The 16222-nt window shown below is 32.2% G+C and overlaps 1 protein-coding gene across 1 annotated transcript in view; it reads left to right on the top strand.

Moving 5' to 3' along the window:
* The first annotated feature begins 7537 nt into the window (after positions 1 to 7537).
* Positions 7538 to 16222, top strand: part of LOC129002438 (GTP-binding protein GEM-like) — a 218923-nt gene continuing 210238 nt past the window's right edge. Inside the window, exon 1 of the mRNA XM_054430236.1 lies at positions 7538 to 7741. Within this exon, the coding sequence (XP_054286211.1) occupies positions 7543 to 7741 (199 nt within the window). The 5' untranslated portion in view covers positions 7538 to 7542. The remainder of the gene's footprint in view (positions 7742 to 16222) is intronic.

The raw sequence follows: 16222 nt of genomic DNA, 5'->3' as shown, positions 1-16222 counted from the left end.
ATAAATAAAGACAAGTTACCACTCAAATAAAAATAACCAAAGCATTATCAAAATAATGTTGTGCATCTCATGGTCTATCATTAAAATGTATTCGTGGTTTGGAATTTAAATGTTTAGTAAAACGTAATTCGCATCCTATGGCCAGTGGTGTAGTGAGTAATTCAGAGTTGTGAATTAAGTAAGTGATAGGATGAAACACCACAATTTGGCGTTGGAGCAAGAAATTTGGCTTTGAATCAACGCCGTTGACCTCTTTGCGTTTACTAGAAGACAACTGTGACAGAGCAATCTTGACATCACACCTTTCTCTACATTTCACCAACGTTCTTGATTTGAGTTTCTTGGAAAAACTGTTGTTCGCTTTTAAACATAGATGACTGTTCACTGTGGTAGTTGATATAGTGATAAATTAACTCTACAAGCATTTTAAATAAAAATTGTGACGAATAAAACGCCAATGACAATTTAATTATTGGTTATAATATTATATAAAATAATTATATTAAAATAATATTCTGTAGAAACATACAACCCCCCCCCCCCCCTATTAGACCGAATGTTAAGTAATGATTTCAACAGTAAAATTCTCTGTATACATGAAGCAGTAAGAATGCGCCTAATATACACGTTCCTCACTGGAGATATTTGTAAGAGCTATGTCCCAGATTTATCAAGTGTAAGGAAGAGAGAATGCAGATGTTTTGCATGTAAATAGGCTATCTGCGAGTAAGGCAAGGGCTTTGCAAAGTACACAGTTTCTTTGCCCTAAATAATTTTAGAGTCCAAATGTATCTTCTCATCTCTTAGTCTAAATTTAGTTTAGCTTTGAATCCCTGATTTTTTTAAAGTAAATAAAAAAACAATTATGGACAGAAAATAAGGGACGATTGTAGAATTGCAATAGAATCAGAAATTATCATTGAGTTGATCCATACTCGTAACTTTCTCGTTTGCCAAGGATCATAATACATATTATGATTTTGTAATATCTTTAACATTTGCTTATTTGATAGGTTTGTCAAAGCATTCTTAGGTATGTTGGAATAGGTTTTTAAAACTCTCTGCTAACTTATAGTTTTCACGACAATGTTAAGTTTAGATGTCACAAAATGTTACCGATACCGAAAATCTCTTAAATGTCTATGATGCTTAATTGTCAACTTCAATTATATTATCTGCTCAGCACTTAATTTGTTAGAATGTAGTATAAACATCTAAACATTTACCACACATATGGCTGTACAAATAATCAAAATCTACCATATTACAGTGTTTTTGTACATGGAAAAATGCTGGTGTTACCCCGTAGGCTGATAAGAATATCAATTCCTCCAAATATTTCGTACATACAATTATAATTATGCTAGGCATAATAAACATGTCCACATACTTTTACACTATTATCAATGAAAACTTTTTAATATTTATAGTCGTATAAGAAAATCCAAAATAAGGGATTCAAAGTATATTGAGTAGGCAGGTGGATCTAAGGACACTCTTTGTAAACAGCTCACGTTTGGTTTTGTTTAAAAGATTGTGCTCAGAAGTTTAAGTTGGAATTGACTGTAGTTTTGTATATATTTTTCCAGAAAGCTACGTATTATTTTTAGAGTTAGGACTAAAAGGAAAAAAATATACGTAAAGATTAAAAATACATACGTTAAGGAAACTGGGTACCAAGGGAAGAAGTGCATTGGGTATATTTTTAAAACATGTCAAACGAAAGCACAAATAAGCCTCATAAACTGTTTCACAAAGTATATTTAAAGTCATTCATTTAGTTAGTACAACCAAAGAGTAACGAGAGTAGACAACCCATCTTTAATCTGTGGCTCAACATAACATTGACACGTAAATAGTTCGAAGATATTTAAATGCAAAGAGAAAAAAAACAATAATTACAAAGAGTATTTTACAAATTAACTTATCCATCATAAGTCTAATTCAACTTAGTTGCGTTCAAACCGGATACTTAAAGACATCCAAGCAATTTAGTGTTTGCTGTTATCTTTTCAAAAGTTGTATGATGATTCGCTAGTTATATTTTTTGCACTATAGAATGTAAGGTGTAAATATTTTTTTATTTACATTTCAATCCATAACTCACTTTATTTGTACTTAGACACTAACCACACAAAATATAAAAAACCAAATATCATAGATACTAGTAAGCCTACTTCAGTAATGTTAGCATATTTTTATATGGTAAACTTTCAAAAATATTTTAATACCTATTACCTTTTGTAATGTTATTAAAAATATTATTATTAAACTGACTGAGTGGTTCTATAACCAAGTAAGTCAACTGCTAGCCAGGTAATCAAAAGGTAGACGGCTCGATCCTGAAAAAAGTCACTAGCATTTTGATATGTGGAGCCCAGCTGTTCCTGATCATTGGGCTTTAAAAAAGTAATGAACCTGGCTAATGAAACCGCTGACCTTAGACCAAAGCTACAAAGATAATTTCACACCATTGTACACTCCTCCTTCTTCACTCTTGTTTGGGTTAAAATACCCACCTAGGTGGCGTCCCCATCTCAATTTCATTTGATAATTGAATTATACGTTTTTGCATACATTCATGCACCAAAGACCCATAACGTTCTTGAGCTGTAATAAAACAGTTGATTTGGATGGTTTTTCAAATAGGCCTAATCTTTCTACAATGGATTTTTTTATATCGTATTTGTAATAAAATTTATTGCATAGCCTAGTAACCAGTATTGTATATGTATTGTGTTGTCTGCAATACTTTAATGTTCAGCATGTAAACACAACACGCCGCCTGGAGTTCAGTTTTGGATCACTTACTTATCGAGGGCGCCATCTTGACCCCGAGCCAAAATGTCTGCCACTGTTGCCAGAGTGTGAAATTGTGCTTGGATTTTGAATAACTTTAAATTAATTAGCGGAATGCCCTGTTTCTAAAAACTAGCACAGTTATCATTAAATATCTGTTTGTGACTTTACCATAACTAGCTATTAAAATTATACATAGTCTATTTATATATTGCCAGTGTATTAATATAATAATTAACTAAGTATAGATGATTTTTGTTAAATAATACAACATATTTGTTCCACGAGAAATACTTCCTTTGGATAAATATAAGAAAATATGACACTCCAAGTATATTTTCTTTCAAACACCTATTTATTTCCAAGATTATAGATGAGAATTTCACTAAATGGGTATCAAGATCACTATCCCAATTTTCCAGTCAAAAGATCGATACGATCAATCAAACACTTTATGAATACAAGGAATTTGTGGTTTAACGTGCACGTCATTGAATGCCTTTAGATTATATGCTGTCAATGAAGTACTGCTATAGGTATATTTATAGTTACATGACTGCAGTATATCGCCTATTATATTAAAAACTAATATTGAACCACGACATTTCTAAAATGTTTGACTGGGTAAGGACGGAGGAGACGATAATTTACACAATGTGTAAACAATCTTTTATCTTAATTTTCAAGTAGCATATTACCTCTTAGTAGATTTGACTTTGTTCTTACATATTATACCAATCACACCTAATAATTTTATCATAACCTAACCTAACCTAACCTAACCAATTAGGTTAGCTTAGGTTAGAAATATTTTGTTGATTAAACTAATTAAAATCATATTTGAAAGTCGATTTATCGGTTTGGTCGGTATAATACGTAAGAGTAGACCTGACCAAAATTCTATGTCCGTCCATCGTGTCACTTGAAGGAGAGGAGAGCGATTTTCATTTGTTTCCTTAATTCATTTGCTGTTATTTGTTTTACTGAGAAACTATTAGAGGGATCAAAACACGTATTTCTATGTTTCTGGGGCAAGTATTATTTTTCAAGGCTATAACGCGAATCGGGAACGCTAAAGCGTGCCATGCGGTGTTGCCAACATGCAAAAAGCAGTGTTGCCAATTTTCTGCGACTGTTTACAAATAATCAGTTATACGAAACCGCAAGTGTTTGGGTGTCTTACATCTTAGTCTACACGACCCTGCAACCCACCTGAATGAAACCTACAGCTCTTATACACCGTGAAACTGTAGGTAGGCCTATAAAACAAAATATTTATATCCCATATAAATGCATTATAACCCGTATAAAGGAACTGTTTTATATTAAATAACAGTGCCTTGGGATTATTTAATTTAGATAGAATTTGGTACAAACGTGTAAACCAACATTTATTTGAATAAGTTCACGAGCCAGCATAATCAGACTTTGGGGTCGTGGTTTAACAGGGGGTTTTATGGGGTTAATATTGGGGTGTTCCCATTTTGATCATGAACACGTACAATTTTGGGATTTTTTACCAATCCATGAAGCTTAAAAACAAATAATCTAGTATATTAAAGACTTATTATGCACTTTTAGTGGTTCGGGAGAAAATTTAAAAAAGTGTAAAATTTAAAATTCCAATGTTGTTTTTATGGAGAAAATGTAAACTTTAGTAGTTTGCTTATTTATGAACACCTCGTGATCAAATTTGAAAAGAATTACTCATTTCATTCTTAACTACAAAGTTTTACAAAAAAAAAACATCGTAGTACCTTTCCTGTAGCAGTAAACTAAAGTAGTCTTCGTTTAAATGTTATTTTAACCCATTGGGGAAGGAATTAAAGCGCTACCTGCAGCTCTGGTGGCAATTAATTTTACCGAATGTGTAGACTTTTACTCTAACTGCTATAGAAAGAAAACCTTAGGTAATAAACTAATAATTCTTTCACTATTTTGTTCACAGTAAAATTGTCTACAGAAAAGTGGTAATTGAATAGTCAAAGTTCTAAACTAAAAATATATATATATAAAGATTATAAAAATAAAAATTTTAAAAACAATATTTTGAAAGTAAACTTGATATACAAATTCCAAGATTAATCCAGACACCAAATAACACTACTATTATAAACGTCAATCGATTCCCTACGTAGAAAAATCAAAAGTTGTGTACTTTTATAAGTAATAACATTTTTTTTTATGTTTGTTTACCTTACCGCAGCTGATTTTTTGTGATATTTGGTTTCCATGGCAACACAAAATTGTTTGTTATTCGCTAAAATAAATGAGTAAATACGCAAATCAAGAAGCAAGATATTTATAAACATTATAATAGTAAGAAGAAACAAAAAGGGTGAAAAATAATAATAACTAAATAGCAAATGGCACTGCCTAGCGGTGACACGAGCGGCTCTCGTAAGTCGGCCGCCGGGCCTGCAGCGGCCGTACGAGTTAACGCTCGTAAGTCGGCGCCAATGGGTAGAGAATAAATTCGACACATCTAAGGAGGTATTTTAGTGAAAATAAAATAACTCATAAATAAAAATCCGCTTCCTCTACAGTTTTGCTGCTGCAGGGGTATATTACTTTCAGTCTGTATAAACATGTTACGATTTTTTGTTTACGCTCCTGCTAAACCGTCATGGTGACATAAAAACCCCAAATGCCCATGTTTTCTAAAGTTAAAGTGAATATCAAAAGGAAGATAGATTTATCCTGGCTACACTATCGATCTAAAAATTATTCTTGTAGCAGAACTTTGTTATTCCTTATGTTTAAAGGCATAAGATGTTTAAAGGCATTTGACAATAATTGTTTCTTATTGACGATTACGAGATTGAAGTAACAATATTACTCATGTTATATACAAGATATAATTTGTTACTAAAGCTTTTGTAACACAACATGTATACCATATGCATTAATTTGATCATTTAGTTATTACAAACTCTATAAATGTAATCTATTACACCATAGTAGTTGAGACTTGTATTTTATATGTACAGTAGTATTATTTTTAACCACATATAATCGATGCAGTGAAAACTATACATGATTTTCTTTACCGTTAAAACTCTTGGTAAATTAATAATTTGTATCTAATATTTTGTAGGTTTACGTAAATGGTGATTTTATTTCGTACAGACTGTAAGTAATACTTTTGTTTGATAATAATAAATATGTAAAAATACCACCTTGCGAAAAATATATTTACAGCATTAATTGTAGTAAATGACTACATTCATATATTGTATGCAATTATGTTCTACCGTACTATTATAAATATCTCATGTAAAAACTAAAAGAATTTTAGTGGATCTTTCAGGATTTAAGGAGGTAAGTAAAGGAGGGCGTGATGAATGTTTGCTTAGGAGTCGCACATCTCTGCTTACCGGATAAAAAGAATTACGTAGGAAGAGCATTGCACGCAAAACCTTCAAAACGTGCCATTTTTTTTTTTACCACGTAAAGTAGATACAAAATAAGTTTATCACAAAAGAATTAATCATTTTACTTAAAATAGTACTTATCTTCATGATGTTATATAATTGTATAATTGTACAGTTATATCTTAAAATCTTTTGAATGTTTTCGGTGTTGACACATTTCAATAATTGAATAAAAGTTTCTAAAGGCCTTTTTGTCTAGTATATATATGAATGTAAAAACATGATAAATTTGTTTATGAGATGTACATAAACAAATAAAACCTATAAACAATACATACAAAAGTGAACTTAAATGCTTTTCCCATTTGTAATAATATCTTATGATACAAACATCATTAAGGACGAATGAGAGCGACAAAAGGTTTGTAATTTGCATTTGGTATTGTATGTTGTACTTCTGCTGACAAAACGAACATTTTATGGTATATATGCTTCAAGCCTCTTAAAAGGTGTACGTTAATAGTGCTGTACTGGTGCGAAGTATGCTCCGAAATTTCTATGTTGGGGTTAGTTAGATATGCAGATTTCGTATGCAAATTATACTTGTCAACATGTTACGGTTAGGTAGTAGGAGTTTAACATCAAACAAAGTTGTTATGTTTAGAGCTCAAGTCTTCATTTAACATACGCTAAGCTAAAAGTAAATTCAGAATATAAATATGTAAAAAGTAAAAAAAAATACCACTAGCCCTACAGGTTCAATTTATATAAGTTTCAAACTAAATAGTATAAAAAATCCCAAGTAAAAATTGTTAACAAATAAAAATTTATAATTGTACTTAACTTCAAATAAATGTAAAACAAGAGCTCAATTAGTATATATTTTTAAAACACGTCCAAAGCAACTTTACTCTCATTTATATCATTTACAATTTTTTTTTTTTATTAAAATCATTGGTTATATAAATTTTAGTTTAACATAACATTCACTCAGTCCAATTGATATTAGTAAAACTAATTTTAGTTGGGAAACTTCAATTGTTTTATAAAACATTTGCTGACAATTTTGCACTGACAATTACATTGAATTATGTTTACAAAATAAGTAGTTAGTATTATTTAAGTCCGACTGTAAAAAATAATTTACATACTGATGTGCATTCTTTAACGCAATTATCATAATTGAAACCCAAACACAGGAGTGAATTTCCCCCAACTCCCTCCGAGGGAAATTCCAGTGGGTGGTGGTTGGCAGGACTGCCGCCCTGGACTAGCGTTAGCGTCAGTCGCGAGCATGACTATGGCCGACAATGTACCCGTGTCCGCCAAGTCCCGCTCGGCCTCTATTTGCGCTCCCGGTTTTTCGAGCATGGAGCAAGTTTTGACCGCGGGTTTGCCCGGGACTCCGCCCCCGGATGCGACCAGGAGACGACGGCCGGCGGCGAGGTCGCAGTCCGCGAGACTCACAGGGAACAAATCTATCAGGAGAAGACATGCAGGCACCCACGATGTCGGGGGTAGCAACCACAGTATCCGAAGTGGCAGCAGCGAGCCACGGCTGAGCGAAGGTGGGTACACCCATGGGTGTGTGTGTGTGTGTGCGGGTGTGGAGGTTCCACAGGTGGCGACTCCCGCCCCACCCCAAGTTGCACCCAAGTGCATTAGTGACGTGGTTACTATTACTACAACGTACTATAGAGCTTGGATCTTAATTATACTGTAGTTGCTGTTGTATCCATACAGTATTATATTATAGTCTGCATTACATGCCACAATGATTTTACTACTTCCACTGTGAAGTTAACCATCGTGTTATATAATTTTACTAAAACTCCTATTGTATACTATCGAGGCTTATGTCAAATTATAAGCATTTACAGTCGGGCAAAATAATAATTGAGATCTTAAGACATAAAATAAGTACGAGTAGGGTTTCTCCAATTCAACTTGATCGTTTATGCCCGTGGTGGTATGGATGAAGTGCTTTCAAAAATATATTGGTTACGATTACAAGATGGTGTTTAATACTAGCGTCAATAATTTTTGCTTTGTTTGTGTATAGCTGAATAACCTTTACCGCATTTCCTTCTTGTGGTACATTTATTCACGGTTTAAAGTGAAGTAGGGTAAGGGCATGTCGAGTTGAAAAAAAAATTATAGTGTTGTTATAGCTAAGTATAAGCCTATTTTGTGATGTTTAAACACCAACGACAATGTCAAAATATTTGTTTTTTCCAAACTAAACGCAAGGTATTTACCTCGTGGGAAAACATCAAAGGACCTTTTAAGAAAATTAGGAGTTAAATGCCAATTGAAGTGAAAATGTGTCTTTTATTTTTATTTTATCTTTTATTTAATGAAAAGCACACGAGTACGAGAGTATACAAATAAGTTTGTAATATTAACTAATGAGATTTTAATTGTAAAGAGTGTACTGTCAGAAGTTGCAAACGTAAATTAAATAAGTAAGCTTAAATACACTAAGTACATACACGGTAATATTAACATGTATAAGGAGGTATAGAAAGGTAGGTTGTTTATAATACAGCCTAGTCATCAGATACTTGATTTTCTCTTATTGATTATTTTAATTTGTAATTTTTGCTCTTTAAAAGTTAAGAGAGATCGAACATGCCACACTATTACAAACAACTTAATCCATAATTGCAAGTCTGTTTGTTTAAAACCTGTAGAAAGTTTACAAACATGCAAAAAAATCGGTAAAATTCATTTAAGTAATTGAGAAACATTAAAATATAAAACTTGTTTAAATTACAGCTGAATCCCATGATAACAGTTTCCGTTCTGTGCACTATTTTAATTGAAATACCGTTGATATTTTAATTCAAGATCAGTACAGTGAAAAATATTCCTACTCAAAATTAAGTTATAATACTATAATACATTGTGTACTGTATTTATTATTGTATTACTGTTTTACTGTACATTTTATTACAAAGCAACAACAATATCACAATAACAAGGTACTATGAAAAATCGTATAACAGTTATTTACTTACTGTCGAGATCCGTACTTTTAGATTGTTGTTCATAACCAATTAATGTCGTATACACTCGTAGTTTATGTTCTAAAGTCGAATACAAAGAAAAACCACCCAATATCCGCCTCACAAACGATGTATTTATATATTTGGTTTTATATACAATTTTTACATAACGTACAATGTATAAAGAGAGTATGCACTTTAGTTAAGTCAAATCTTTATGTTACTGTTATTGTTTTATGTAAATAATTAAATTATTTACATTGTAACTAGGCTACAGGTAAAAACCTATACCACAATACACAACTATGCTTAAATGGGAACTCTATCATCGTAATTGCCTCATCTTACTAATTATTAAATTTTATATAAAAACATTCTATTTACAAATAACTCAGTTAAAGTTTAATCTCAACCTTAACAGCAATTTCTACCTGATGAAAAGACTAGATCAGTAGGCTAGGAATAGTAAACAGAAACCGGCCGCTGTGAATATCTTGAAATAGCCTCACTCAACACAAGTTTATAAATAGGCCCTGACATTTATAATGCTGTCTTGCTCACAGGACTATCGGCGTGTCTTAACTTTTGATTCTGATTGTATTCGTTTTGTTCTTGATGCTATATATATCATAAACAATACTTTGGGTCGAAACTTTATAAGCTCTTATTATATTTAAAAACATAATTAGTGTATAATAAATAGTTCATTACCATGGTAGGTACTCTACTAGCTAAGGTGTATGCCTTATTTAATTCGATTTCGGGTCGTAAACGGAAATTATATCCTTAAAAAATGTTAGGAAGTGATAAAATACTAAACTTTTAATCGAAATAGATGTTTCAAAAATGTTTTAAAGGTTATAAATCGTCATTTCCTCGTTGAATATAAATCATCAACAATGCTCACTGTATTTTGTCTAATGAAATAATTAATTCATGAAGTTATCAATAATAACATTCGTTCATTATGATACGTATCGGTTTTTACTGTTGATTTCAAGTTGGATAACCATAGCTGATCATGAACAGTTTTCTTATTTTAAAAGTTCTAAAAGTTTTAAATATTGAATAGTTTTTTATACATTTCCTGAATATTCTTAAATTACCTTTTGAGTTTGTAATGAGAAATGAGCAAATTTATGAGAACATTAATATGTTGGCAGGTTGATAAATTAAATTGCTTTCTATGGAAAAATTGTTATACATCAGCCTATGTTTTAACCTTTAGAATTCCTAATATTGAGATTTAAATTTTAAATGTATTCACATGTTACTGGTAAAATGTGCAAGTTTGCGTGCGTTAGTCAAATACGAAATTCCCACTGAGAGAAAGTGAAATTCAACGTAAAACTGGGGATTTGTAAATCCCACCTGTTGAAGCCCCCCCCCTCCACCTAACCACCAACACAGCCCCTCCAATACACCCTATTGTGGCAGTGGGTGGCCCAATGGCGTACACATCGATATACCCTTGCATGCTCACCCTGCCTTGCATTGCCGTGACGTTGACGACAGAAACAATACTCATCACAATAAACTCCAGTCAACGAAACAGAGTGTTTTCTAGTGTACTAGAGATTTTAATAGGATAAATTACAGACTGCTCCCAGTTGAGACTAAAATCATATGATATGTCTGTCTCTATATTAGGGGTAAAGCATCAGGTGCAGTAAAGTAAACCGTTTAATATATATCCCTAAGTATGAACTCTATAGTTATTTGTGCAACTAGTGAGCAAAGTGAGCAATTGACTCACTCGAGAGAAATACTTACTTTCGAGCCGCAGGCGAGTGGGGAATGGTTTCTCGAGTGAGGCAATTGATTTTTGCACTCGAGTTGAACATTATATTTTTCCTACAGTTACCATAAAACAAATAAATTGGTATAGAAACGTAACATATTTTTACACAGAAGTGAACTTTTAATATGACATTTAATGATACAACAGTACAACAACTGACCAGCTGATTTACAGCCAGTGCTGCCAACGTATTTCGCGCGAACAATGTTGACATTGTTCATGTATGTTAACATTGTCTCACTGATGAGCGAATTGGCCACTTTTCTTTCTCTAATCAGTGAGAGAACATGTACATTGTTAGGTAACTGTAGGAAAAGTTAATTTCATTATTAAATATGTTTCGTTTTTGTCACGAGGAGTGTTCGCTCTTCTAATTCCATGTAAGTACCTAAAGCCTGTGAATAAGAAAGTATAGCTGTTTTTTTCTTACTAGCCTTGATTATTTTGAAGTTAACAGGTAATAATTTTGATGATCGTCGACGCCAGACAAAAAACTACTTCAGCAGTAGAGAATTAAATACATACAGTTCAGCTAAAACAGTAAATCTGCCTGATTCAATGGATTGAGGTGACTTTATTGGATCAGTCGTGTCGGGTTTGGTTATTTTTGGGAACCCTCGAAGCTTTTAGGCTAACTGAATCATACAGATTTCAACTTGTGTCACTCTCAACTAAGTTAAGGTCGATTCACACATATCAGTCCAGTCACAGTTCCGTTACAATCCAGTTACATTTCAGTCTCAGTTGCATTCGTAATTTCTCAGTCAAAATGTCAGTCATTTGGTTTCATTCAGTCTTATGTCACTTTATTTACAGTGATGTTACATTAAAATGTTTTAAAATACAATTTTCATCGTCCATTTTGTCGATTGTTATAAATAGTACTTAAAATACGAAAACAACCATGTACAAAAAACACAATTTTTATAGTCAGGCGTCCGAACAAACCAAATATATCGCTGAAAAGAAATTTGAAATTGTCTGTCAGACGCCGGCAGAGTGACTGGTGGTTATGTGTCGGATGAGTGTAGATAACGCAATATGTAGGAAAATCCAGAATATTTTGGTTAACCGTGACGTGCCGTAACTGTTATGTGTGAATCGACCTTTATCCGAAAATATACCTTGATGTTAAAAAAAAGGCTAATAGCCTCAAAAACTGAACAGAACACTTTTGAATATTTCCAAAAAGAGAAACTAAAATATATTTTTTTAACTCATTCTATTCTTGAAACACGACAATAGCAACTACAACATTATAGCAATATTAAACATAAAATAGTGTGAATAGTTTTAAAATAAAAGTTTAAAATACAGACTATATCCCTTCCCGTATTTATACTGTACCTTATGATGTAGTCATCATAAGAAAGGGCACTTTATATATTTTAAGCTATCTACTTCGCTGTATTGATGCTAACCGTGTGGTTAACGCCTTCGCATACTTTGGTATGAAATATGTGAATCGATGCCGGGTATAACCATAAACATTTAAAAAGCTTAAATCAATTTCTCATGAGTTCGTTTTTGATACTATGATTTGAAATGCTGACAGATGTAATCGAAAGAATTTTTACACCAAATAGTCTCAACTAGTTATAACGACACACTATGTTTAAGCAAAAACCATCACAAACGAAATTCTTGCAAACGATGTAGGTCTTTAAGCACAAACGAGTTTCTTTTTTTATGTTTAACATATTCATTTAACACGTCATTCGCCTACTGGGTCTGATGATGATTGGAGTGTCCAATTGAAATCGATCACCACTTACCATCTTTTGTATATTTACCGTCTTGTGAGTAACAGTATAAGCGTAAATATATGTTTTAAGTGTTATAAGACGTATCTTTATTTACTTTCCGTAAATTTAATAACACTAACAATGCTGATCAAGAAGTTATTTACTTTCCGTACATATTCATGCAAAGCAATTTTTTGTTAATCCAAAATTTTAACACTACAGTTACTGTATATAGAAACAGCAGATGATGGACAGAAAGAATGCACTCTAAATTGTATTACAATTATAAACTACATATCCTTGTACAAGTTTATACCAACACATGAGAAAAAGTTAGATATTAGAATCGAAAATATTGTTTAGAATTAGTTAATATTTTATTTTACCATGTTGAATATGCGTACAGTAGCTAGTTTCTTCATGAATAACTGATGCATTAGTTCTATCACCGTAACTCAAACATCAAACATGCCTTTGTTAGCAGAGTGGCTGGTGGTTGAGCCTTCCTAACATTTATATACGTTCCATGTATCCAATACCATTCTTTACATTATATCTAATATTTTACTTGAGTAATCAATTTAACCTTTCATTGTCCTTTGATAAATAGAGTGTAACAACGCCATTTTTAATTTTGCATCAGTAGGTTGGACATTTCCTCTTTAAACGAGATATATATTTATTTTCAACTACAGCGCAGAAATTAGCTTGATGGTTTCTACAAACTTTATTTTTTTTACTTAAAAAAAATACATGTAAGTAAAACATTAATGAAAATTTAATTTTATAGTGTAACGACTCTTGCCATCCAACTAATAATAATTGAACAACAACAATAATTACTGGACTTTAAACCAGTTATGAATGCCTGTGAGACAGACCTTCGGGTCATAACAAAATAAAAACATTTTATTCCAGAAATGATTTATTACAAGACTTGAATCAAAATAAAATGACAATTCTCAAACAAAACTATCTAAGCAAATTTTACTCTCAGTCAAACCTAACCAAATAAATATCTTCCTATAAAACAGTATCTACTTTAAATGTGCAGTATTATCCTAAAAATTTTCAATTGCACACAATCTTTATCAAGAAAAACCAATGAGTTCTTTCATATCTAGGTATCTAGGGGCCCCAACATAATAATATCCACTATGTGGTACTCATCCGAAGTGTTCCGAAGAGAGCTTGATCCTTGAGTCTGAGGTAACGTCCATATTGTAGACATCAGCCACTTGAGTTGTCGATACAGGACTAGGACTGCTGGAACCAGCGACACCACGACTTCCCCAGCTGGCAGACCACCCTCCAAGGTATCCTTCGCCTTGGGCTGTATCGTCTAGGTCCAAGGACAGACTAGGCAGCTTCCGATGTTACCAAAGACAGACTAGCAGAATTGCACTTCCGGACGTAATCCATATTCCACAGGATGGAACCCTGTGCAAACTCCCCTTGCTTAGCCTTCCGATTTTATTCAAATATTTAACTCCCTAACTCCTTAGTATGTTCCCCATACAGAAACTAAATAATACATTGATTAATTTCATTGCTTTACACTTATTTAAAATTTATCTTCATTGCCAATGGCGTAAACTCAAAATTATTTAACCTCAATACTGCACATAAGATATTACCATCATTTTTTTTTTTTTTTTAATAGTAACTAGCCTCAAACTGATCGACAATCACAGTTACATCTTTCCTTTTACAGAAATAAACTATACTTTCCAACAAGGTTGACTTTACTGTTCATGACTCTAGGTGACAATACAATAGAGCCACATAGTTATTTCAGCATACTGCACACATTTCAATATAATTGATTTATTACTGTGGTTAATATTTCTTTTACAAACTAATCGCTCAACGGCTTAAACGTGTTTATATCTTTAAACACAATATCCTCAATAAAATAAGCAGTTTTTAATGAAAATGGACCTGAAAGAATAAGTTTGCAACCATGTGCTCACATATTTACAGCTCTAATTACTATTATTTACACATTTTTATCTGGTCAATCTGGTTCAATCTCTTTAAACTCATTCCTGGAATAACTTTTTGTTTTAAAATTATCCTACCAAAAATAACACAAAAAATCTTACCTCAACTTGAGGGTTAAACACTTGTAGATATACTTCTTAACAGGAACAAGAGCACAAGATAAAAGACTTTGCGTTGGCTAGGGACCCATATATATAACCTCTATTGCCAAGGCACTCAGCAAAAAAAAAAAAAAAAAAAAAAAAAAAAAACTAACATCTGCTAACCTACAAATTAAGTCTAACACATCCTCTGTCTTAGCAAGAACTACCTTGGCCCACAGTTGTCAATAGCAAGTTATCCCTCTCCCTCACACACTCTCTGTCTTTCTCTCTCACTTACTATCTCCAAACCCTAATAATAACCTGTCCTGCTAGCACTGAACTAGCTTAATTGAAATTAAAACAAAACTTTACTTTAAATAATATTTCAAGCATTTTCTTAAACAATAAAAAAACTTGTAACAAACCACTTGTTACAATAGTTTTAAGAATAAATATTTACTTACAAAGTAATTAAAAACACTGCAATTTCAAATAACTGTCCAGTTACTTTGATTACAGCTGTACGTACAGTTTCAATATACAAAATTATTTATTCATTAACTATTATTTTACTTTATTTAGTGACTCTTTTCTTTTAAATACTTCATTCATTTCCTGCACAACTCTTAAAAGCTAGTTGAAACTAAATAATTATAACTTCGTCATAAAAATTTAATAAAAGCGCACTCGCATGATGTTTCTTTTTTATCGCTTCTATAATATTCATATAGACTAGTTGGTCAAAGATAAAACATCTAGATGGAGTCCATTATTGTGGCAAATTGAAACGTCAGAGCCAACTACTCGGTGAGGCGTCCAACCATCAGTTGGCTACAGACCATGATAAATGTTTGTACATGATATAAACAAGATAGTGCAGAAGTTAGCTTGTTGGGCTAAACATAATGGTGGCTAAACATTTTGCTTAATTTATTATAGGAAAGTAATCATATAAAAGTAACGTTTCCAGTATTAGAATAATAGTGAAACAAAGCAGAAAGTGAGTAGAGAATTGCATTTAATTCTGAATGGCAAAAAATATTTTATCCTCCGGAAGCCAAGTAAAAAAATATATGCTTAAAGAATAAGTTAAATATTTCTTGGAGGGAACCCAAATTGCACTATTTTCAAAGATGATCTATTTTAATTTACGTATAAATTCAAAACAATGCAATCACTGTATAAAATTTATCCTAACCAGGCGGAAATATGTTAAAAATAACCTGGTGAAAAGGTATTTTTGATTAATTTATACGTACTTTATCTAATTTTAGGACTTATTATTTCTTACTTGCAAATATTGCATCCTACAGGGTGGAATAAAGTCCTAGGATGGCAAAATATTTCAAAAGGTAATAAATATAGAGCTTCATAACTTGGTACACGGTTACTGGTACAATGACCAGTA

The sequence above is a fragment of the Macrosteles quadrilineatus genome, unplaced genomic scaffold (genome assembly GCF_028750875.1).
Source record: "Macrosteles quadrilineatus isolate MER2022 unplaced genomic scaffold, UCM_ALF_1.0 Scaffold_9__3_contigs__length_116548681, whole genome shotgun sequence".
In the NCBI taxonomy this organism is placed as follows: Eukaryota; Metazoa; Arthropoda; class Insecta; order Hemiptera; family Cicadellidae; genus Macrosteles; species Macrosteles quadrilineatus.
This window is presented reverse-complemented; position numbering and strand designations above follow the sequence as displayed.